Source organism: Parus major, chromosome 21 (genome assembly GCF_001522545.3).
Source record: "Parus major isolate Abel chromosome 21, Parus_major1.1, whole genome shotgun sequence".
NCBI lineage: Eukaryota > Metazoa > Chordata > Aves > Passeriformes > Paridae > Parus > Parus major.
Window position 1 is genome coordinate 7,014,237 of NC_031789.1, and position 22,793 is coordinate 7,037,029.

At 48.7% G+C, this 22,793-nt stretch overlaps 2 protein-coding genes across 6 annotated transcripts in view; one reads left to right on the forward strand and one right to left on the reverse strand.

The window, feature by feature from the left end:
* The first annotated feature begins 331 nt into the window (after positions 1-331).
* PIK3CD (phosphatidylinositol-4,5-bisphosphate 3-kinase catalytic subunit delta) lies at positions 332-19,876 on the forward strand. Of its 2 annotated transcripts, none has more exons than XM_015648357.3 (24): positions 332-932; positions 3,198-3,271; positions 3,631-3,794; positions 4,593-4,821; positions 5,197-5,426; positions 6,171-6,350; positions 6,941-7,090; positions 7,389-7,478; positions 7,976-8,197; positions 11,032-11,128; positions 11,430-11,560; positions 12,185-12,244; positions 12,438-12,605; positions 13,082-13,203; positions 13,359-13,502; positions 14,064-14,163; positions 14,994-15,172; positions 15,372-15,481; positions 15,734-15,812; positions 16,053-16,220; positions 16,549-16,672; positions 16,818-16,963; positions 17,162-17,294; positions 17,783-19,876. In XM_015648357.3, the coding sequence occupies exons 3-24, from the start codon at positions 3,654-3,656 to the stop codon at positions 17,918-17,920; spliced, it is 3,141 nt and encodes a 1,046-aa protein (XP_015503843.1). In that variant the 5' UTR covers positions 332-932; positions 3,198-3,271; positions 3,631-3,653; the 3' UTR covers positions 17,921-19,876. The 2 variants fall into 2 exon arrangements, with proteins under 2 accessions (XP_015503843.1, XP_015503842.1); XM_015648356.2 differs by lacking the exon at positions 332-932 and adding an exon at positions 2,269-2,661.
* A 126-nt stretch (positions 19,877-20,002) lies between these two features.
* Positions 20,003-22,793, reverse strand: part of CLSTN1 (calsyntenin 1) — a 30,315-nt gene continuing 27,524 nt past the window's right edge. For all 4 annotated transcript variants that reach the window (XM_015648360.2, XM_015648358.2, XM_015648361.2 and 1 more), the window contains one exon: positions 20,003-22,408. In XM_015648360.2, coding sequence (XP_015503846.1) covers positions 22,217-22,408 — 192 coding nt within the window. In that variant the 3' untranslated portion in view covers positions 20,003-22,216. The remainder of the gene's footprint in view (positions 22,409-22,793) is intronic.

Here is a 22,793-nt window from a genome sequence, read left to right on the forward strand (position 1 = left end):
CGGGGCCGTCTGCGGCAAATGCCGGCTCTGCTCGGGCGCCTTCAGCGAGCAGCGCTGCTCCTCGGGAAAAGCGCTTCTCTATGGAGAGCGGGGCTTTGCGGAGCCGCGGGGCTTTGCAGAGCTGCTGACCGCGGCGTGCGAGCTTGGAGCTGCTCTGGGGCCGCCCTTGGTGCTGTGTCCTCCGTGCTGGTGACGATGGATGGATGGATGGATGGATGGATGGATGGATGGATGGATGGATGGATGGATGGATGGATGGATGGATGGATGGGGACTGGCTGTTTTGGCCAGTAACCACCTGCTGGCCCACCCCCCACTCTGGTGCTGCTGGTGTCTGCCTGGCCTTTACGGTGGTTCGGCACATGGCGCGTTGTAACCACAGTTGTCACTCCCGGGCTTGGGGAGTGGCAACACCTGGTCATCCAGGCCTTCCCTGGTGTAGGACTTGTGCTTCTGGCTCAGCTGTTGACAGCTATGTGTGCTTCTGCTGTGGGTTAGCTTTGGATCATGTTTTTGGCAGGGCATGAGGGAGTCCTTTAAGAGCTCTCAGAAGAGAGTCTCGAACACATCTTGCTGCTGTATGTGCCTGAGATGGCAACCTGAATGTCACGACAGAAGTCATTAGAAATGCATAACTTGTTTTTGGTTATCATCAACAAGGTGGTTTCTGGTACTGTGGAGCCACTGGGAACAGTTGAGAAAGCCTAATTTCAGCAACTTCTTCAGCTGGAAGCTTTCGTTTATCACAACTTCCTCCAACTCCCAGGCTCTGCCTGTGTTAGCAGTAATAGCAAGGGTACAAGGATCTCACAGCAGTTTGCCAGCATTTAAGAGTTACAACATCCCTCATGAGTTACAGGCTGTACTCGAGCATGTGAGAAGGCTGAAGCACAGAAGAGCTCGTTGTTTGATGTGCAGCAAACAATTGTCAGGTTTGGGAACAGAGCTTTGCAGAGTTTGGTTTTCAAGCTTTTGCTTTAACCACTGAAAATATATGGTTTCCTACTAGGTAGTTCCTCAGGCAATACTGTGAACTTGCCTAAAAGCTTATTGGAGGTTTCCACCAGAGAAGGGTTCTTGAGTCTCCCATCAGATACTTTTCCCACTCTCTGGTGATACTGTTTTACTCCCAGAATGAGGAATGGCTTTACATTTCTTTTTCTCTTAAGTTGTTTTGCCTGAGCTCCTCTTTCCCTGCCTCTGGCTATTGCTTCTGATTGGATCTAATGTTCTGCTGAGCTTGAATGATGGTGCTCTGCTGCTCTTCTGGAGCTGGGAGCCCCAAAAACTGCGGCCTGTTTTTATCGCCACGTGTACATTCTGCTTTCCTATCTCTTCTCTTGCTGACAAGCCCTTTCATCATCAGCCCTGCACACAAACAAGGTTATCCCCAGTTCAGATCACATTAGTGTAGTTCTGCTTCCATTGCTTTTCCCTGTGAGCCTGTTTTGTGGGAGTGTGTATAGGTAAGGTGGGCATTGAAAAATTTAAAGGCTCAAAGAAATCTTTATTTCATTAAGGGAAGGACTCAAGCCAAAGGATTCTTTAGTCCCAGTGGTTGTTTAAAGCTTGATCCTTGTAGTTTCCATACAACCAGAGCGTTTCCATGGCAGGTGGGAAAAAACCTGGAGAACTGTGTTCAGTTTCCCAAGGCAGAGGGGAAGAGGGAAGTCGGGTGGTGCAGGAGTACCCATCTACACAGAGCTGGCCTCGTGTAAGAACTGTCACTCTGCATCAGATCTGAGCTCCAACAAGTAGAACATCCTGAATTTAGCAATGGGAAGGGGAGAGACTTGGTAAATGATGTATTAGAGATGATGAAATTCCAGTCTTATTCTTCCTTTGGTATATTCATGCCATGTTCTGTTGAAAAAATCCTGCATCCTCTAAATCAGGGAGTTTGGAAAGAAAGGTGTTGAGCTGGAGCTGACACTGTAGTGCTCATGGCTTAGACTTGGCACTTCATATTCTCTGGGATGTGGTGCCAGACAGAAATCCTCAGCAGAAGGAAGCAGCTCAGCCACTGCTGTGTCTCTGTCTCTGCTGGTCAGTAGAGTTGTGGTAGTTTGCTGATTTAGGCTGAGGTAGCAGATACACCAGAAACCTGCTGTTTTTATTGTTGATGAGCAGAAAACAAGGCCAGCTTGTTTTGCTATATTTGAACTTGTAAACCTTGCCTCCTCCCCATTTGCTCCCCTCCCTGTAAGGCCCAGGGCTGGTTTGTGGTCTCTCTATCCGGTCGCTGGGTGATGCAGCCTCTGTGCTGAGGAAGCAGGACAGATAAAACATAGCTCATGTTTCTGGGAATCCTGACCTCACTGCTGACAGGGAAGTGGTGTGTTCCCAGGACCTGGCAGATAAGATGCTGGGCTCCTTGTGCTGAAGCCCAGGGCTGGCTCCTGAGGAGCTGCCAGCAGAACTTTGTGGTTTGGGAATCAGCAGCACTTTGATCAGCTTCTTTCAAAGTCTCTACACCCACAGCTGCAAAGCTGTATTTTAAGTTGTGAATGGGGAAATTTTGTGCTGGTTTTATGGACTGAGGAGAAGGGACACAGACTTGCTGAGGGCTGAGCAGGGCTGAGTTTGGAGCTGTGGCTGTGGAGCACCTTCCAGGCTGTACCACTGGCATGTTTTCTCTGCTGACCTGACAGAAAAACTCTGGTGAGAGGGAATTGAGGTAGCTGGTTTCTCTGCTGGGGTGGTTGGAGAGGATTAGTTAGAGCCACTTCCCTGTCTCTTGCTGGGAGCCAATGCCAACAGTTCCATGGTCTCCCAGCATGTGGGAACATCACCCTCTGCCACTTGTCATCTGTGCAGGAAACTGGAGATTTTATTGCTGTATTTTACTTGTGGACAAATGGATGGAGACTTGGTTACATGTCTTTGAGAAAGGAAATATCTGACAGGCTCCTGGTGAATGCCTTTTGTTTCATCCTGTGTTTGAAAACAGCAGTTTGTACCTGATAGCATTCAGATTCTTGTTCTCTTCTTTGCATTCCTTGGATATACTGAAAATAAATTGTAGCATCCTGCCAAGGGACGGGCTGCAGATGGAATTAACAAACTTATTCTGATTGCCTCACCCTTCATTTTTCTATACTTGTAGAGGAGGGACGTACAGCAGAGTATTATTTGTTTGTGTGTATAAAAGTGCATGCATACTTGGAACCAGCAACAACTCTTTCTCCCTCTTGCAGACTGGAACTGAGCTCTGGAAAAACAAAGTGGAGCTTGGAGCATGTGGCCTGAGGATTGCCTTACACAGCCAGGGGTAGGAACTTACTGTTTCTCTTGGCTGCCTGGTCACAGATGAGCTATTGGGACAAGTGTCTTTGTTCTCCAGAGAACATAATTCTCTTATTTCTTTGTAAATGCAGATGTAGATGTTAATCCTGGCCTAGAAGGGATTAAGAGAGGGTTGCATTGAAATAGAAGCAAATGCTATAGTTATGTGGCTTAAAGGACTGAAGTGGAATTTTTACTAAGGTCCATGTTTTCCTGAGCTTTAAGGCTGTGCTGACCTTCCTTTCTTTGGGTTCTTTTACACATTCATTTTCTACAGAGCCCAGCACCGAACTGAGCAAATAATACATAATCAACAGCAACAGGTTGTTTTCCCTTTTCTTGCAGGTGGTTGCGAAGCAGTGAGCAGGATGCCCCCAGGCATTTACTGCCCTACGGAATTCTGGTCCAAGGGGGAACACCAAAACATCCAGGTGGACTTTTTGCTGCCCACAGGAATATACTTAAACCTCTCTGTGCCCTGCAATGCCAGCCTGGGCACCATCAAGCAGGTAACAGCCTCGTGCCAGCTGTTAGGTGAGGGGTCTTTGTTACAACCAGAGGCCCATCTGCTCCAGAATTTTGCCTCCAATAGCAGGCACTTAGGATGAGAGTAAGAAAAGGGATATGATGTCATGTCTCTCCACAGGGAGAGAAGGATCTTTGGGAACTAGATAGTGTTGACAAGACTGGAGAAGCTCTTGGCTCCTGTCACAGATTTCATGTTACTGGGGGCAAGTTACTTAACCCAGTTTTGTTTCCAGTGTGAGTAATGGCTCACAGGACCAGAGTCAGCAGGTGCTGACTGTGAGATATTCAGGTGGGGGTTATTGAAATGCTCAGGTTGAGGGATTGACATTGTCAGAAACAAAAGGCAAGCACGAAGAAAGGAAGTCAGTTAAAGGCACCTGCAAATAAACCAACCCAGCAGTTCAGCAGCAGCTGGAGCCACCAGACTTGGCTGAGGAGCAGCCGGGGGTTGCAGGTCCAGGGATGCTGTGAGGAGCTTGGGCTGTGCCCTGCCTTAGCTGAGAGCTGAGGGACAGCTGGGTGACAGCAGCAGGGTGAGGGTAGGGACAGGCCCTGGGGGCAGCTGTGACAATCTGGAGGGTGATGGTAGGTGGTGGGTGACGCTGGGCAGGGTGACGCTGTGCAGGGTGACGCTGTGCAGGGTGACAGCAGCAGGGTGACAGCAGCAGGGTGACGCTGGGCAGGGTGACGCTGGGCAGGGTGACAGGGGCAGGGTGACAACAGCAGGGTGACAGCAGCAGGGTGACGCTGTGCAGGGTGACACTGCGCCCTCCCCACAGGTGCTCTGGAAGCATGCACAGTATGAGCCGCTGTTCCACATGCTCAGTGACCCCGAGGCCTATGTGTTCACCTGCATCAACCAGACGGCCGAGCAGCAGGAGCTGGAGGATGAGCAGCGCCGCCTCTGTGACATCCAGCCCTTCCTGCCCGTCCTGCGCCTCGTGGCTCGAGAGGGAGACAGGGTCAAGAAGGTCATCAACTCCCAGATCAGCCTGCTCATTGGGAAAGGTCAGTTCAGCAGCACGGGTCACAGCAGGCGGTGTGGGGGGAACGTGCTCCTGTCCCAGCCCGCCTGTGGGACAGTGCTGGAGCCCTGCGTGCACCGGGAGGTCAGCAGGTCCCACCTCCAGTGGATGCACAGAGGGAACAGGGGCTGTGCAGACCCAGGGAAGGTGAGGCTTCCTGCTGGCAGAGTGCTGGGGTGTCGAGCCAGTGCGGCTGTACATCGTAAATAAGCGATTGCCGGTAGCTTGGCTGACTCTGCTTTTGGCCACGTGTTAAAGACGCGTTCAGGGAGACTTTTGCAGGCGTTTGAGGTAAAGGTTCATTTCCCACATTGGCTGCAGGTGCTTATTTTGCCTTCCTCACTTATCTTCCACCCAGGTTTGCACGAGTTTGACTCCGTGCAGGACCCAGAGGTGAGCGATTTCCGCAGCAAAATGTGCCAGTTCTGCGAGGAGAAAGCAGCAAAGCGGCAGCAGCTCGGCTGGGCAGCATGGATGGAGTACAACTTCCCCCTGCAGCTGGAGCCCATGGCCAAGGGTCCTGGGACTGGCTCTCTGCAAATCCCCACCAAGAACATTTTTGTCAACGTCAAGTTCCAGTCTGGTGGGGTAAAGCACAAACTTTTCTGTCACAGTGTTTGATGGTTTGTGCTTTTCCTTTGGAAACCTCTGTGTGTGTGGAGACAGAATAATGTGTGCCTAGACAGTGTTTCCATGTGTTCAGTGTTCATTCTCCAGATTCCTTTGCCTGTGGAGATGGTTGGGAGGGAGCTGTTCTGGGTGTACTGATTAGCTGGAAGCTGAGGTTGCTGCATGTACATGGGCTGGAAACCTTTTTGGGTTTGGGCAGGAAAGGAGCACAGAATCCAATACTTGACTTTCCTTTGGAAGCCCAAGAGCCTGCTCAGCTCATGTTCAGCAAACACTGTTTGCAGGCACTGGTCTGTGCTGCCATGGGCCCCTGTTCCTGCATCCTGCCCTTGGTTCTTGTTCTGCATGTTGAGCAAGGTCATCCTCACGGCAAAAGGGCCTCCAGAGCAGTGTTTGAGCATGGGGACCCTTCCAGCCTCTGCCCTGCTGCTGGAATGGCTGTGGGAAGGTTTTAATGGCTGGCAACTACATGAACTGGTGATCCTGCTTAAAATTGAAGGTCCTGGTTTCCTTGTGCTTGCACTGCTGAAACTTGCTCCTGCCCAGTTTGGCAAACATCCCTGCTTATCACTGGCTGATGTGTGTGTGACTGTACCTTCCCATCCCTCTCCTCACTGCCAGCAGCAGGAATGTCATTCCCTGTCTGTGCCACTTCAGCCCTGTGCTGGTGTCTGACAGTTTGCTGTGTTGTTGGGATTGCAGGAGAGCTTCACGTTCCAGATCTCCCCCTGGGAGTTCCCCATCACCCTAATGAGCTATGCTATTAAGAAACAGGCTACTGTGTTCCGCCACGAGACTGTGCAGAAGCCAGAGGACTACACCCTGCAGGTGAATGGGAAATGTGAATATCTCTATGGGAACTACCCCCTGTACCAGTTCCAGGTGAGCCTTGTCTTGCTTTATCTGTGATTCTGTTCCCACATGGCCTTCTCTTGCTGGGGGCGTGGGTTGGGACGTGTTTGCAGGAGTGCAGCACATCAGTGACAGGACCTGGATGCTGCTTAGGGCAAAGGATGATTCCAGCAACCTAACACATCCTTGTTTTTGGGGGGCCAGTGTCTGAGCCTGTCCTTGGGTGCCAAGTGCTGTGTAAATACATTTAGAGCCCGTGGTTCTGGAAATATCTGCTTGCTTGTATGGTGGGATGAGGGTTCTCCTATTGAAAGTTGGGCAAATAACTGAATCATGTGCTCCTCTGGCAGGGCAGACTGCTGCTGGGAGTGCTGAATCCTCCTCAGTGTTTTCCCTTAATGCAGCCATTTGAGTCCATTGATGAAATGCCAGCTGTAAAAGGCACTTCATATTCTCAGTTCTGGCAACATGAGGCCAGCGGGTTGCAGGTTTATAGAGCAAGAGGAGATAATTGAGAACTGGAATTGGATTGTTGCTGTGTCCTTCCCTGAGTCCCTGCACGGGTTCCTGCCTGGGCTGGTGGCTGTGGGCAGGCCCTGGCTGACCCTGTCCCCTCTCAGCACATCCGCAGCTGCCTGCAGCGGGGCCTGACCCCCCACCTGACCATGGTGCACTCCTCTGCCATCATTGCCATGAGGGACGAGCAGAACAGCTGCTTCACCAGCCCCCCAAAGGCGGCCTCCAAGCCCCCCCCGCTCCCCAAGAAAAAGGTAAAGGGGACAGTGGCCCCTGGGGTCACCCTGGGCTCCTCTCTTGGTGGACATGCTGGTCTTGGCTGGGAGCAGCAGTGGGTTCTCCCTGCCCTTCTCAGGACAGGTTCCCAGCTGGGGTCTAAGATGGGAATTTCCAGTAAGCCTTTCAGCCCCCTCCACGTATTCCCTGGTTGTCCCAGGTTTCTTGCTCTTCTCTATGGGACCCAAAAGCATGGAATGGGAGATGAGTTCTGGTGCTGACTTGTTGCATCTTTTGTTGCATATGTTTCTGATCAGAACCCTTTTCTCTTTCCAGCCAAACTATGGCTCTCTCTGGTCCTTAGAGCAGCCTTTCTACATCGAGCTGGTGCAAGGCAGCAAGGTCAATGCAGATGAGAGAATGAAGGTGGGTGCTGACCCACTTGGGGTTTGTGCGTGTGCTTTCCCAGTCCCATCCCTCTGGTTTGTGTGGGGGGACACTGGTGGCTGGCAGTGTGATCTCACCTGCTCCTGCAGGGCTTCATTCAGCCTTGGGGCACTTTCTGGACCACAGCACAACAGGAATGGGAAGTGGCCAGGCAGCAGCCCAGCATTAGAAAAGCTGGAGCACAGCAGAGCTGCTGCCCTGGGGTAATGGCATTGTACAGTGCTGGGCAGGGCAGGGGAGCTGCAACAGCAGCAGGGGAGACCCAGCTCTGAATAGAGAGTGATGGGAGAGGTGGTGATGGGTGAGTGAAGAGAGAGACTTCAGAACTGAATGTCTCAATGAACCGGGAGAGAGACGGGAGTCGGACACCCTGTCCAGGGGAGGGGCTGCCCTGTCCCATTCCTCTTCTGGTGATTCTTCAGCAAACAAGGCAAGACCGTGGATTCACGGTGTCCTGTTATTTCTGCTGCCCTCAGCTGGTGGTGCAGGCAGGTCTGTTCCATGGCAATGAGATGCTGTGCAAGACCGTGTCCAGCTCGGAGGTGAGCGTGTGCTCGGAGCCGGTGTGGAAGCAGCGCCTGGACTTTGACATCAACATCTGCGACCTGCCCCGCATGGCCCGGCTCTGCCTCGCCCTCTACGCCGTCATCGAGAAGGCCAAGAAGGCTCGTTCCACCAAGAAGAAGTCCAAGAAAGCTGTAAGTGAAGGCAGCCTGAGCCAGGCTGGCCAGGGCTGCAGAGCACAGGACACGTTCTGAAACAAGTGCCCTTTGCTTTCAGAAAACTTCATGTTAATAGAACAGCTTACAGAATAATGGCCAATAACTTCTTCAACAGGAGGCTGAGAAGTGTCTGCCTGTAAGAAGGGCTGTTTATAAGTAATTTCTTCTCTAGAAAAACCATTGAGAAACAGACTCAGCATCTGACTGGACCTAAAGAGGAATTACTTATGTTGGTGTCCCTGTTGTGCTGTTCCACAACTTCCTTATTTTGTAGTTGAGGTTAAACCATCATCATTGCATTTTCTTTCTAACAAGGTCTTTCCTGCAAATCCCCAGTGGAGCAAATTACCAGCTAGGGAGGGGGAATAAACTGAGGAATGTGAACATTGGTTATGGCAAAGCATTAGGTGAGGTAAAATAAAAGTGCAGATTCTTCAAGGTTACTGTTCAGGTGTTGCAAACTGACCACAGAAAGTGTTAAGTCACTTTGGAAGTTCTTGATTTGAGCATCTGAATCAGAGGTAGTGACATTTCTCACATTCCAAAACTTCTAGCCCATTAATGATTTAGTAACTAAAAGCAGTTTCAGCTGCAGCCTGTAATTGAATTGCTGATTTCCCAGAGTTGTAACATAAGCCTCAAGCTCTTTGCATGTGAGAGTTTTCTTTATGAGCAGCAAATGCATTTGTGCCTCTGCAAATTATTGTTTCTGTGACCACAAAGACTGTTCTTGTGCCTTGAGGAGGGTTACTCATGCCATCTGTGCTAGAGTGCAGAGGAATGAGGCACTGATGAGTGTGATACAGAAGATTTCAGTTCTGCTCACTCCTCACTGTTGGGAGGTTCACTGAGCTTTGTTGTGCTGACATCAGTGGGGTTCTCAGGGTTACTGTGGAGCCATGTCTGGGAGCAACAGCCAGCTCATGAATCCTGCTTGTGGGGACCAATTTCTGGGTTTCACATTGGAAACATTTTGAGGCCAGGACCAGGATTAACAGTTTTATTGTTGTATTTCTTTTTTGTTCAAGAATAGCAGAACCCCAGCTCCTGCTGGAGGCTTTTGTTGGACAGAAGATCTGATTCATCCACAGGCTGGATGTTTGTGGTCACACTGGAATAATTTTCAGTTTTGAAGCAGTCAGAAGGAAATGTTGCTGTTCTGATTGACAAAACACAACTAGTCTGTTTAGCTGAGTTGTTAAGTGGATCTTATTCATGTGTGTTCTGGTGCTGGGAAAGGTGGGTGAATTATGATGAGGTTTTAGTATAAAAATCACAACATTCACTACAACTGAGCACTGCAAAAAGGAATTTTTCCCCATGGTGAGCTACAACTCTGAGTGAAGTGCCCAGAAATCAATTCAAATGATTGGTAAGGGCAGGTTGCAGAGTGTACCCTGACTTTTTGTTTGTTTTGATGGTTATTTTTTTTGCCTTACTCAGAGGTTAATTCCATACATGTTGTTTATATGCAGACTGTCCAGAGCAGATAGGTGGAACTAAATTATTTACTAGCACAAAACCGGGCTTGTTTGCAGGCTGACTGGGTGAGTCAGAGGGTTAATGTCACCCAGAGGGTTGGCTTTCAGTGTTTCTCTAAATCATGCAGGAGATGTCTGTCTTTAGAATGCTGGATCCTTGTTTTGCTGGACCTTATCCACCAGAAACCTTGCCTTGTGTTTTGGCAGGCTCTGAGCTGTGGTTAGATGTCATTTACGCTGATAGAAAAGGTTATTGCTGGCGGTGGTGTTTTATTAGGCTTTTCCCTGTCATCTGGAAGCTGATGTCTCAAATGTGATTTTACTGAAGATATTTGGAGTAATCAAATCAGCTCCAAGGTTTGTGAGAGGCCACTTGGAAGTGACTCATTTTGAGGGAAAATGGGGCTCTGTTGCCTCCCCCAAGTGCTTGGGTGTTGTGGGGGGTAAGGCTGGTGCATTGTCTGGAATGCCCCAGTGGAACCAGATGTCTCAGTGTGGTTCCTTCAAACGTGACTCTGTTTGTGGGTGCCTTGATGCAGAGTTTCTGCCACGTAGCCCCTTTTCCAGTCGGTTTCTGTGCTTGAGCCGTGGTGTGCTCTGAGCTCTGAGTGCTGCTGCATGAGGTAAAGTGTTCCATTTGGGGAACCTGGCTGCAGGAAGGCTGAGCTCACTCGTGGAATGTGTGTCTGCTCTGGGGCTGGGAGCTGGGTGAGGGCAGGGGACGGGTTCTTTGTCTTGGCCATGTCCCACTCACTTCACTTGCTGGAGTCCCTCCTCCAAAATGAGACTGGGTTGGATTTGTGGGGTTTATTTTGGGGGTGTGGCACGGGATTGGCAGCATTAGGTTTGATTTCTGTAGATAATGTTTATTATTGTACAGAGAAGCCAAGCCTTTTTTCCTATTATGAGCTATTTCTACCATCCTTTGTCTTGTTCTCCAAAATCATACCTACTCTGTGTTCCCTGTTTAAAAATTAAAGTTCTTCTTCCTCCCCCTCAAATTGTGAAATATATAAAATATGCAATAGTTCCCTCAAATATTGAGTGTAGAGTAGCAAGGCCTTATTGGAAAATGAGAGATTCTTCAGCTATGCCAAATATCAGGTGGTGAAGTTTTAGAGGCATTTGTGGGGAGTGTTTGGTGCCAGTCAGCACCACACAGAAGACCCCAGGTTTTGGCAAGTGCCCAATGCCATCTTGTGGTGTTAATTTGAGAGAACCTGGCAGGTGAGCAGACAGGATGTCCCTTTGCATGGGGAATCCTCAGGCCTTCTCCTGCCCTGCTGCCCTGGGCAGGGGCAGCCCCCCACGAGCGCTGTCTCCCCGCAGGACTGTCCCATCGCCTGGGTCAATGTGATGCTCTTCGACTACAAGGACCAGCTGAAAACAGGGGAGTGCTGCCTGCACATGTGGTCCTCCTTCCCAGGTATGGCAGGAGAGGGAGCTGCTGCTGTTTGGCATCCTCAGTCTCCCTGGGAAGCGGAGTGGTCGCTGCTCTGTGCTGTGATGGCAGCTGGAGCCTGCCAAGGCGAGGCTTTGTTGAGCTTGGCTTTGCAGGTGTGACCTGAGAGGTGGCTGCTCACCTGAGGGTGTCACCTGCCCCGCACTGGGGAGAGCTCAGGAGGGTGAAGTGCTCGTGGCCAGGCAGTGACCAGTCTCTGCTTTGCTTTCTGCACCAAAGCTTCACAAGATTTGGGCTCATGGGTTTTATGTACTTTGTTTTTCAGATGAGAAAGGGGAACTTCTGAACCCCATGGGCACAGTGCAGTGCAACCCCAACACAGAGAGTGCAGCAGCCTTGGTGATCTGCTTCCCCAGCGTGGCAGCACATCCTGTGTACTACCCATCCTTTGAGCAGGTGGGACACAGGGACACTTTGCTGGGAGGCACAGGAGCTCCCTCACTGTCCCTTCCAGTGGGGAGCCTCTGGGGCAGCCATCGACAGGGACTGGGTGCAAGCAAACTTGATGAATAGGGATTGTTAACTGAAAATTTCACTTTTTCCTCTTAACTAATGGACCTTTGAGTGAATGCTTTTCCAAGCTATGAATTACTGAGCTGCTCTCATAGATGAGCATTTGTTTAAAAAATGGGTTTAACTGAGCTGCCTTCAAACTGCATTAGGCTCTGTAGGAAGGAAGAGGAATTAAGGGGAAATGAAAGTAGGCAGCTCCCTCCCTTTCAGCAGAGTGGTAACAAAATCACCATGTGTGAGGTGATTTTCCATCTGTCACTGGCCAGACAAGTGGAAGAAGAAATGTGCCTGTGAGAGGGGAGGAAGGAGATCTGCTCTGCTAGAGCCAGGTGTGTGCTCCCTGTGAGGCAGGCTCTGGCTCAGAGGCTGGAATAGGCTGTGCAGGGAGAAGGGGGAGCCCGGGCAGAGGCAGCAAATCTCCAGGGCAGCATAAATGCCTGAAGTGATGGTGACTACAGTTACAGAGCAGCTGAGGAGCCTTTCTCACCCTCTTGATTTGTGTCCCAGCTGCTAGAGTTGGGAAGGAATGGAGAACAACCCCGAGCTGCACCAGAAGATTCTGAGGAGGTGAGTCCTCTGGCATCAGTTTTCAGCTGCCTGCAAGCCTGGTTTCATAGGCTGGTTGTTTCCACCTTTCTCCCCCTCCCAGCACTGTTCAGCAAACTGGGTCGTGCCCTGGTCCTGCAGGGTCTCTCTGAGCTGAGCAAGCCCTGTGGGCTGAGCCTGAGCCCTGTGTGTGCTCTTTGCTGTGCTTGAGCAGAAGCTGCAGCTGAGGGAGATCCTGGAGCGGAGGAGCCACACGGAGCTGTACGAGCACGAGAAGGACCTGGTGTGGAAGATGAGGTACGACATCCGTGACCAGTACCCACAGGCTCTGGCCAAGCTGCTCATCATCACCAAATGGAACAAGCACGAGGATGTTGCCCAGGTGAGGATGTTGGGGCTGGCAGCCAGGGCACCTTTTCTGCCCCATCTTTGTCTACATTCCCGTGCTGTGTTTGGGAGTCCAGCTGAGCAGGGATGTTTCAGTTCCCTCAGGAACTGAACTGGAACCAGCTGAGGTCTGGCTCTTCTGGGCTGTCCCAGATTCATTACTGGCCAGCAAGGTCTTGTTTATCCCCTCAAGAAACTGGAGGAAAAAAAAAAACAAACCTGTTTAATTCTTGTGAATAAAGAGTTCTGGATTGAATATTCTTAAATGTTAGTAAGAGATCAGCACAAGCCACCTCAAGGGCTCAGTTTTTGGCCTGGTATCTCCAAACTTGCTGTGAGGCATCTATAAACAGTGACACACCATACCCCCTGCCAAAGAGCTGCTCTTTCATCAGTAGAATTTCAGATTTATATCCATTGTCACAGAAGCCTTGTTCCTTTTTGTTGTTATTTTCTTTTTGGTCATTACAGATGATTTCCCTGCTTCAGACCTGGCCAGAGCTGCCTGTCCTGAATGCCTTGGAGCTGCTGGATTTCAGCTTTCCTGACCGTTATGTTGGTTCCTTTGCTATCAACTCCCTGAAGAAGCTGACGTAAGTGGTGGCCCCAGGGGAGAGGCAGAGCCCTTTCTATTTCTGCTCAGGGCTGCTGAGGGGCTGTGAACAGGAGTGACAGCCTTGTCCTCAGGCTTTTACAACAACACTTGTGGCAGTGAAGACAAGGCTGTGTTTCATGTTTCTGTCCACAGGGATGATGATGTGTTCCAATACCTGCTGCAGCTTGTCCAGGTGCTCAAATATGAATCCTACCTAGACTGTGAATTAACCAAGTTCCTGCTGGAAAGGGCTTTATCCAACCGCAAGATCGGCCACTTCCTCTTCTGGCATCTGAGGTGAAGAGCAAATGTTTCGGGCTTTTTCTCAGTAATTGAGTGAAACCAGCATTTACTGAGTCCTTCATTGCTCTGGGAAGTGGGAACTGCTATTTTTTCCCTTGGGTGATTCAGTAAGAATTATTCCAGGAGGACAAAATATTTATTTTTGTTATTCATTTTTGTCTTTTGTCATTGTAGTGCTGGTGTTTGGGTTAGGTTCTGTTTTCAGAATTTATATGTGTTTATGACTATATACAGATATGCCTCTGAACTGGAATTTGCTTTGGGCTTCCATGGCCACCTGCCAGCTCTGAGCCATAAGCTCTGAACTGTTCTTGCTCCCCAAGTGATGTTCTCAAAGGAGGGGTTGGTGATTGAGTCACCCAGAAAGATGTTTCATCACCTCAAGCAATGATTTTCCTCCGTCACCATCTGGGGTTGGGGGCATTTTTTCTCCTTCCCCATTACATAAGCAGCAGGCAGATCTTGTGGTGCTGTTCCCCGTTGCTGTGAAGGGGAGGAGGAGCAGTGCAGTGAGCCAGCTCTGCTCTAACCCTCCTGCCCTGCCTCCCTGCCCAGGTCAGAGATGCACGTCGCCGCCGTTTCCCTGAGGTTTGGCCTGATCCTGGAAGCGTACTGCCGGGGCAGCACCCACCACATGAAGGTGCTGATGAAGCAGGTACAGATTGCTTTGGGCCACAAGGTTCCCTTCCCTTGGGGGCAGGTTCCCAGCTGCTGGCTTCCCCAAATGAACATTACCAGTAACACAAGAAAAGCCTCCTAAGGCTGCCTGTTGCTTTGGGTGTGTCCTGGAGATCCCCAGCTCGTGGCTTTGCTCATCCCTGGCTGCAGTCGGTGTCTAGGAAGGTCTGAAATGTTCTGAGCACTGCTGTTGTTGGATCAGCTGGGTGAGCTGCTCAGCAGGAGCTGATCTCAGCAGGAGCTGATCTCAGCTGGCTCATTCAGAGCACTGCAATCCCTTTCAGTTGCTGTGTGCAGGTGCTGCTGGCATTTTCCCACTCTGAAGCCTCTCTTACCTGTCAAGGGTCACTGTAGCAAATTGAGAAGTGAGGGACTCATCTCTAGACAAAGTTCTATCCAGGATGTGCCCACAATCCAGTGCTGCTGCTTTCCAATACTGAGCAGCACTTTTGCACAACCCGAGCTCCCCAAAAGTGCTGAAGGGCAGGCTGGGCTCTAGGGCTCATCCTTTCCAGCCAGTGCACCTCACTCCTTCCTTTGGTGCCTGCTAATGTGTTTTATTCCTGCTGCAGTCATTACCTGGCAAGGGATTTGTGTCCAGCACAAATTATCCACAATTAATAATGCATCTTCCTCAAGCAGTTACTACTAAATTTGTTTTGCTGCAATGTGTGAAATTGCTACAAATTGAAGAGGAAGTAAGAGATGGAGCCAAGGTTTAGATTTCACAGATCATTTTAATGTTTTTTAAACTTTCTTCAGGAATTTCCTATTTGTTAACCCTGTTTCATCCCTCCCTTTTTTCAGGGAGAAGCACTGAACAAGATGAAAGCTCTGAATGACTTTGTGAAAGTGAGTTCTCAGAAGGCCACCAAGCCTCAAACCAAGGAGATGATGCACATGTGCATGAAGCAGGAAACCTACAGGGAAGCCCTTTCCCACCTCCAGTCCCCCCTGAACCCCAACATTATCCTCGCTGAAGTTTGGTAAGGGAGATCTGCACCTCTGAATTTTTGTGAATTTTGTGCTTTGTTTCACACTGGAGCCAGGCTTTGGGTTATCCCAAGGTTCTTTCCTCATGGAAATCCCAAGTCCATCAGAGGTGGAGTTGCTGTAGGACTGGCAGCCTGGATGGCTGGTATTTTAATAGATGGAAACTGATGGTAGTATTTTTATTTCCTCTAGTGTGGATCAGTGCACCTTCATGGACTCCAAAATGAAACCTTTGTGGATTGTGTTTAATAATGAAGAGACAGGTGGAGGTGGAGTGGGTATAATTTTTAAAAATGGAGATGGTAAGTCTTTATTATGCCTGTGAAAATGTATCTTTTAGTCTTAAGTATTTACTGGGGTGAGTGGGCCTAAATCTGGACCATTAAGATGTTGTGTAAATGAGGACCTTTAATGTTTTTGGGTAGTAATCTGAAAGTATATATTAACTCTCCTCTGTATTTCAGCTGCTTCCCTGTTTCATTAAGATTTTAGTGCAGTGGTAATTGGATACCTTTGAGCAGTAAAGTGATATTTTTCTCTGTAATGCTGCCCAGATCTGCGCCAGGACATGCTGACTCTGCAGATGATCCAGCTGATGGACATCCTGTGGAAGCAGGAGGGCCTGGACCTGAGGTGAGCAGCGTGCACAGAGCTGTCCTCCTGCACTGACACAGCAGGGGAGGCAAGGCTGTTTTCTCTGCCAGCTCGTTTTGCCCCCAGCAGGTCTGTCTGGGCTTCTGGGAGCAGCTGGGCAGGTCGTGTGGGGCTGGGGAATAGAACTGCAGAGTAGAAAGGGAGGAGACAGGACAGGCAAGGGAAAGGTTGAAACCTGTGGGCAGGATTTCAGTGGAAGGGTTTCTTTCATCTCTGCAGGATGACCCCTTATGGCTGCCTCTCCACAGGAGACAAGACAGGGCTGATTGAGGTGGTCATGCACTCGGACACCATCGCCAACATCCAGCTCAACAAGAGCAACATGGTGGCCACAGCTGCCTTCAACAAGGATGCACTGCTCAACTGGCTCAAGTCCAAGAACCCGGGGTGAGGGGCTCACCTTCCCCTCCCTGCTTCCTGCCCTGCTCCTCTTCTTCAGCCATGCACAGCTCCAGCCTGTGGCTGCTCCCCTGCCTGGCCCACCTTGTGTGGATCTCATTTCCATTGAGGACACAACCTCACTGAGACCCCTTCGGTTACAGGCAGTTCTTGCAGCCCGTTTTTTGTAAAGGAGGGGTGCTAGTCCTGCCTCCAGAGAGCACTGCAGCCATCCAAACAAGCTTCCCTCCCTTCTGCAGCTGAAAACAGCTCTCCCTTTGGGGCACTACTGGAGTCCAAAGGAAAATTATCTTCCACTCTTTCTTACCCTCTCTAGAGATGCCTTGGACCAAGCCATCGAGGAGTTCACCCTGTCCTGTGCTGGGTACTGTGTGGCCACCTACGTGCTGGGCATTGGGGACCGGCACAGCGACAACATCATGGTCCGGGAGACGGGACAGGTAACCTGAGCTGGGAACATTGTCCTTCTCTCTCCCAAAGCCCCGTGGTCAGGACCTGCTGAACACAGTAACTGAAGACAACCCAACACTAATCAGCTAAAACAGGTTTTTCTGAATATTCTGAATTTATTTTTTTTATTTGCAGCTGTTCCATATTGATTTTGGTCACTTTTTGGGGAACTTCAAGACTAAATTTGGTATTAATAGAGAACGAGTCCCTTTCATCTTAACCTATGACTTTGTGCATGTCATCCAGCAAGGAAAAACTAACAACAATGAGAAGTTTGAAAGGTAAGTGCTGGGAGTTAAACTCGTCGTCAGCTTTTGAAGCTCTAAAGTTTCAGTATTTATTTCCACCACTATGCAGCCTACATGAAAGTAAATACATTATTAACTAGAGAGAGCAGGGTTCAGAGTATGTAGCTTTGCTTTACAAAATGGTCAGATTTGCAGTCTTCACTCCTTTGGCTGCTCTTTGCTCCTGCACAGGTTCAGGGGTTACTGTGAAAGGGCCTACATGATCCTACGGCGCCACGGGCTCCTCTTCCTGCACCTCTTTGCACTGATGAAAGCTGCTGGGCTGCCAGAGCTCAGCTGCTCCAAAGACATCCAGTACCTAAAGGTAAGGGGTTAAAAGTGAACACCTGCTTGTGTGGCTGGGGGAGGAGGAGTTCAGTGTGCAAGGCCAGAGTCTTAGAAGCAGATGAGCTCCAGGAACAGTGAGGGGATGTGCAGGACATCAGAAATGCCAGGTCCTGGTGCTCAGGTTCTTCACCATGAAATGAGCAGGTGCCAGCTTGCAGAGAAGAAGGCAGAGAGCCCTTGGCTCTCGTTTCCTGGTTTGCCTCCTGCATCATGACCACCCATTCCTGGCAGCTGCAGAACACTTTGTACAAGAGCAACACAGAATCTGCTTTCTCTGCACCAATGGAAGCAGAGGGTGCAAGTGTTTATCAGAGAAAAAACCTCCTGCAGCTACAGGAACAATTAAAAACAATTGATGGCTACTCCATTCCTCCTTTCAATGGAGTAATTTTTTATGAATAGACAGCTTACTGGTTGAGCAGTGACTTGTTCACTTGTGCACTCATTTGTGCCTCTTGCCTCCAGGACTCCCTGGCCCTTGGGAAAACCGATGAGGAGGCACTGAAGCACTTCAGACTGAAGTTTAATGAAGCCCTGCGGGAGAGCTGGAAAACCAAAGTGAACTGGCTGGCACACAACGTATCCAAAGACAACAGGCAGTAGAGCAGGAGCTCAGGAGGATGTCACATCTCCTGCTCAGGAGGATGTCACAGCCCGAGCCCAGCACTGACACACAGGCTCCTGAGGACTGAAGAATGGTGCAGCGTGGAAGTTCCCCCACCTCGTTCCCAGACATCAGACATTGCTGCATGACTGAAAACCTGTTGGCCTGGCCTCAGCCACACCACTGTGGCTGCTGCAGATCCTTGGGGAACAAGGGAGAGATGTGAGGCAATAAAACTACTGCATACAGTAAAGGTAGGTAAAGGTACTGTACCCTTGAGAACTCCTTGGGCTTCAAATACGTTTCAATGGAAGAGCCGAGGCACATGTAACACCCCTCTGGTGTGCTAATGTCTGTATTTCTATTTTCTTGAAAATTTAGCTGAGCAGAGATCTCCCTGTGTCTGTAGCCCATCTTCTAGGTCACCACTGTTAGAGCTTAGAGGCATTAACCATGGCATGTGGTCACTCCTGCTGCCCTGGCAGTGTCCACTGAGGTGGGTCAGCTCAGAGCACACCAAAGCTGACTTGGACAAATGCTTTTACTCTGCCTTGAGACAGGATAAAAACATCCACGCTGGCATCTTGCTTTCTGTCTGCTCCAGAGGCCAAAGTGTTCTGAAACTGAGCTGGAACTCAGCTCCTGCTCTCTAGAACTGATGGCACAAGAGCAGCTTTGGGGTGGCCACTGGATCATTTTGCTTTCCAAAGTTAGGCTTTAGTTAAGCCTTCAGTAATTCCTGCATTTATTTTGGTTTCAAACCTGACAATGCTAAGATTGCATTTTCAAATTAACGTGCTCACTGCTTCTTTTCATAAAAGATGTTAAGCTGTGAGGTTTGTTCTGGTTTGGATCTATTCATACAACCCTGTTGCCTCACAAGCAGCTGTTGGTAGAAGCAGCAGTTCTGGCATAGAAGACACCTCATTTTAATTTAATCTAACCCTGGGAGCCCCTTTTCCCTACACCTTCAGACAATACTGTGACTGAAGCACTCTGGCTCTGACAGCTGCTTTGGTACGAGAGGGAAATGCTGCAGGATTTAGAGCTCTATGCAGGCTGTTCAGTGAGAAACAGTCCTGTGCCTCTGCTCCATTTTAGAGAGTAAATATTGCTATTTCCTTGCTTATTAAACTAATGTACAGAGCAAAGAGTATGCAAAAAAAATCTTGGGCCCTGTGCAAGGTGAGATGCACTGAACCCACACCCCAATCAGGTTCTTGTGGAAGGGAAGACACTACAGTTCCAGAGCTGGAAAAGCAATTCTCTTGCAGTGCCAGAGCCTGGTGCTCAGGGTGCTGCAGCACTGGGACCCTGCTCTCCTCCCAGCTCACAGAAAGCTCAGGCCCTCACCAGTTTTAGAGCAGTGGTTCCTGTCTGTCACTTTGCAAGTGCAATAACACAAAGGTGTATCAGTATCAAGTGCAAGAACTGAGCACGGTTTTACAGAGGTTACTTAGTCTGGAAAACTTGACTTACCTACAAGCAGTAAAAGTTCAGTGAGTCATCACGTGGACCTTCTTCCTTGTACACCCTGGGAGAGTACCTGGGACAAGTCTCTGACAGCTCTGTTGGGTCAGCAAAGAGCCTTTGACTCCAAATTCACAAAGCAGCAGCTCACCTGATGGTTTTCAGCAAGCTGAACTGTACTAAAGATTGAAACTTAAATAATTTTCAAAAATGTTCCATTTCATTACAAGTGGCTTCTCATTTTTATAAATTTGCCCAGAATGATAGACCTATTTCTATTTATTTAGAGATGTTTCTGTCATTATTTTTTTTTAACTCTGTACAAACTGATTGTGCTTATTCTGTTGCCTTTGAAAAAAGAAGTATTTTTTTAAGCCAAACCGTGGTTCTGCAAGAAGAGAATGTTTACATGTTTAGCTTTTCAGTTGCTTTAGGTACATGTTTTGTAAATAAGAAATAAAAGATATGGACAAATTATACACAAATGCTGCCTCGTCCTTCTGTGCTTGAGAGCAACAGCCACAAAACTCCCCCAGCAGAGGCAAATTAACACCATTTATATAACTGGGTTCTACTTTGTTTCACTAAGTAAAATAAAAAATGCAAACAACTTTTAGAACCAGAAATTTATTGTAGCTTATAGACTTTCCAAACTGACCTGTTACCAATATACACATCTGAAAAGTTATACCCACAGTGGCTACAAACTGCATCAGGACATTACAACCCCTCAGAATTACCATTAAGTCATGATCAGTTTTGGTCTAAAATACAGCAGCTACAGCAACAGTATATGGAAGGATAAGTCTTCTACACATTAACACAGGACAACTGTCAGACATAAGTTAAAAGTTTCCCAGTTTACTTAAAACTAGCAGTTAATTACCACGTAAGTAGTCAAAACCATTTCCCCATTTTAGAAATCTAAAATTTACATTAAAAAAACAAACCAAAAACAACCCCAAAAAACAGTAAGCTCTGGTGTGGGTTCTTTCCCTGCTGCCAGGTCCATCTCTATTGTAAAGGCACTCCTCAGTTCCCCCAGAGCAAACCCCCCTCCATCCCGGCAGGATCTACATTCCCGGGCTGTTTGGGAGTCCAGCTGAGCAGGGATGGTTCAGTTCCCTCAGCGGGGCTGCTCTGGAAATCCAGCTGTACAAACAGGGGGCTCAACCCCATCTTTTACCCCCCAGGTACTCGGGACCCTTCGTGCCCCTCTCTGGCCGTGGCTCCCTGGGCTCTGCACCCACACCCAGGAGCGAATGCTGGCGCTGCCTTACCGTGCTCAGGAGGGGAGGCAGCCCCAGGCTCCTGCTACAGGCAGAACAAGTTACTCTTTAGTCCACCTCCACAGAGATCAAGCAGAAATTCATTATTCACCACTCTGCATCAGACCAAATGAAGTTAAACAACCCTGCCTGACAGAAAAAACAACCCCCCATATTTGTACCTTCCAGCTACTGCCCTCTGCAATCCCAAATTGGAACTGGGATCAGAAACAACCCAAATCACATGAATTAACATGATTCCCAAGGTTTTCTGGTTGGATAATTTATGCTACAGTTTTTCACCAGCAGGAAAACACAATTACTAAGTGTAAACAAAGGCTTAAAACACCGACAATCGGAATTACTGTACAAGGGGCTGCAGGGGAGGAGCAGGAGTGTTCAGTGGTATTGGCTACATCCCAAACCCTCCCACTTCCAAATGAGAAGAAATGAACAACAAAAAACTCCAAATCCCTGTTCATGTAGAAGGGCAGCCCAGGTGCTCAGGTCCCCAGGTGTCAGACTTCCCCTACACCCAAACCTGGCTGCAGTGTGCACAGCCCACTCTGGACTGCAGGCACCCTCCCTGCAACTACCAGGAGCTGTGGCCACACCCCACCATACATGTAGTGTTATTTCCCCAATAACTTAAAAAAAGCCTCTATGGCAAGCCTTAATTGGAGGAAAAAAATAAAATTAAAACCAAACTGTAGTGCACGGGGGAGCTGAGCCTCTGCAGAGGCTCCTAAAGCCTTTACAACTTCTGACAAGCTTTGTCTGTTCCCTCTGCAAAAACAAGGAGGTGAAAGAAAAGGAAGGAGCTCAAGGAGAGCGGGGCATGAGCGCACATGGCAGTCAAGGCCAAGACAGAGTTACTGAACATCTACACTAAGAACTGTGCCCGTGCTCCTGCTGCAGTAGGATGAGACTTGGAATAGTTCATGCCGCATGATTTTTCACTTTAGCATGTTTTAAACCCCAATCCCTGTTTTCACTACCACAAATGACATAATTACATAATTCCAATATATTTACAAAATATTAAAAAGTCTTGTTAATCTTCTACATATTAACCTCATTCTGCCACTTTACACATGCACTAATTTGGGGAAAAAAATTAAAAGAAATCAACAGGCTGAAATGAGCAGCTTTACCCTTTGTCAACAAGCAATCTTTGCATCTTTTAGAAAGAGAAAAAGGAACAAAGCCAAGTTTGTTTCACTGAGCAAAAAAAGACAGTTCAGAAAATAATGTGCAACGGCTACAGAGCTGTAGAGTCACTTAGCTGAGATGACATGAAGAAAAAAGTGCAAGGTGGTTCTCACAGAGCGTAAAAAAATCCAGTCACTGAGGCATGGCTGAAGGAAGAGGTGCTAACTACAACCCTAAACATCGGGAACTAGCTGACAGAACACAAACACGGCTCGTGGGGGGGTTCAATCTACTGGCCAGAATGATTTTTTTTGTTTTAAACACCATGAATCCTTGGTACCAATGGAGTGTGTTACAGTGGAGTCTTCTAGAGCGGGAACATAAAGACAAAGGGAGCAGCTAGAATCAATAACTGAGGGTAGAGTCATCCCATTCCAGCTGCTGCTGTCTGTTAACATTCTGTTGGTCCTCCTGCTCTCCCTCTTCCTCCTCACTGCTTTCAGACTCTGCACTGGTGATGTCATCTTCTTCTCCATCTTCACTTTCTTCTTCCTCCTCCTCCTCCTCCTCTTCACTGCTGTGTTGATCCTCATAGGTCTGTTCAGACAAAAATTAGCTGTCATTACCATACTGGCCAAAATTCTTTTTATTCTTTATTCAAGTCACTATACTGAGGAAGAGCTATTGCAGATTCCTTGCTGGATTTAGAAGTTCAGCAGGAATTAGGCAGAAACAGAAAAGACAAAGGAAGCAGCACTTTGTAAAAGAGTTCAGTGACATTGCTGTCAGTCCTGGCACTCTACACAAAGTGGCTGTGAAGGAGGATCCAGGATTGCAAATTCTACTGGAAAAGGATCTTACAATAGACAAAAAGCAGGAAGTGCACACATCTTTCCTGTTCCCAATTTTCTAAAAATTCAGATGTCAGCCACAGGAGAAGGAAACATCATAAACACAGATGTTTTGGCAATAAATTCCTGCA

Coding starts and splice junctions, on each gene's coding strand:
- PIK3CD (XM_015648357.3), top strand. CDS start 3,654: ATGCCCCCAGGCATTTACTGCCCTACGGAATTCTGGTCCAAGGGGGAA. Junction 11,561..12,184: donor ACTACCCATCCTTTGAGCAG/GTGGGACACAGG, acceptor TTTGTGTCCCAG/CTGCTAGAGTTGGGAAGGAA. Junction 15,813..16,052: donor CAGGAGGGCCTGGACCTGAG/GTGAGCAGCGTG, acceptor TCATCTCTGCAG/GATGACCCCTTATGGCTGCC.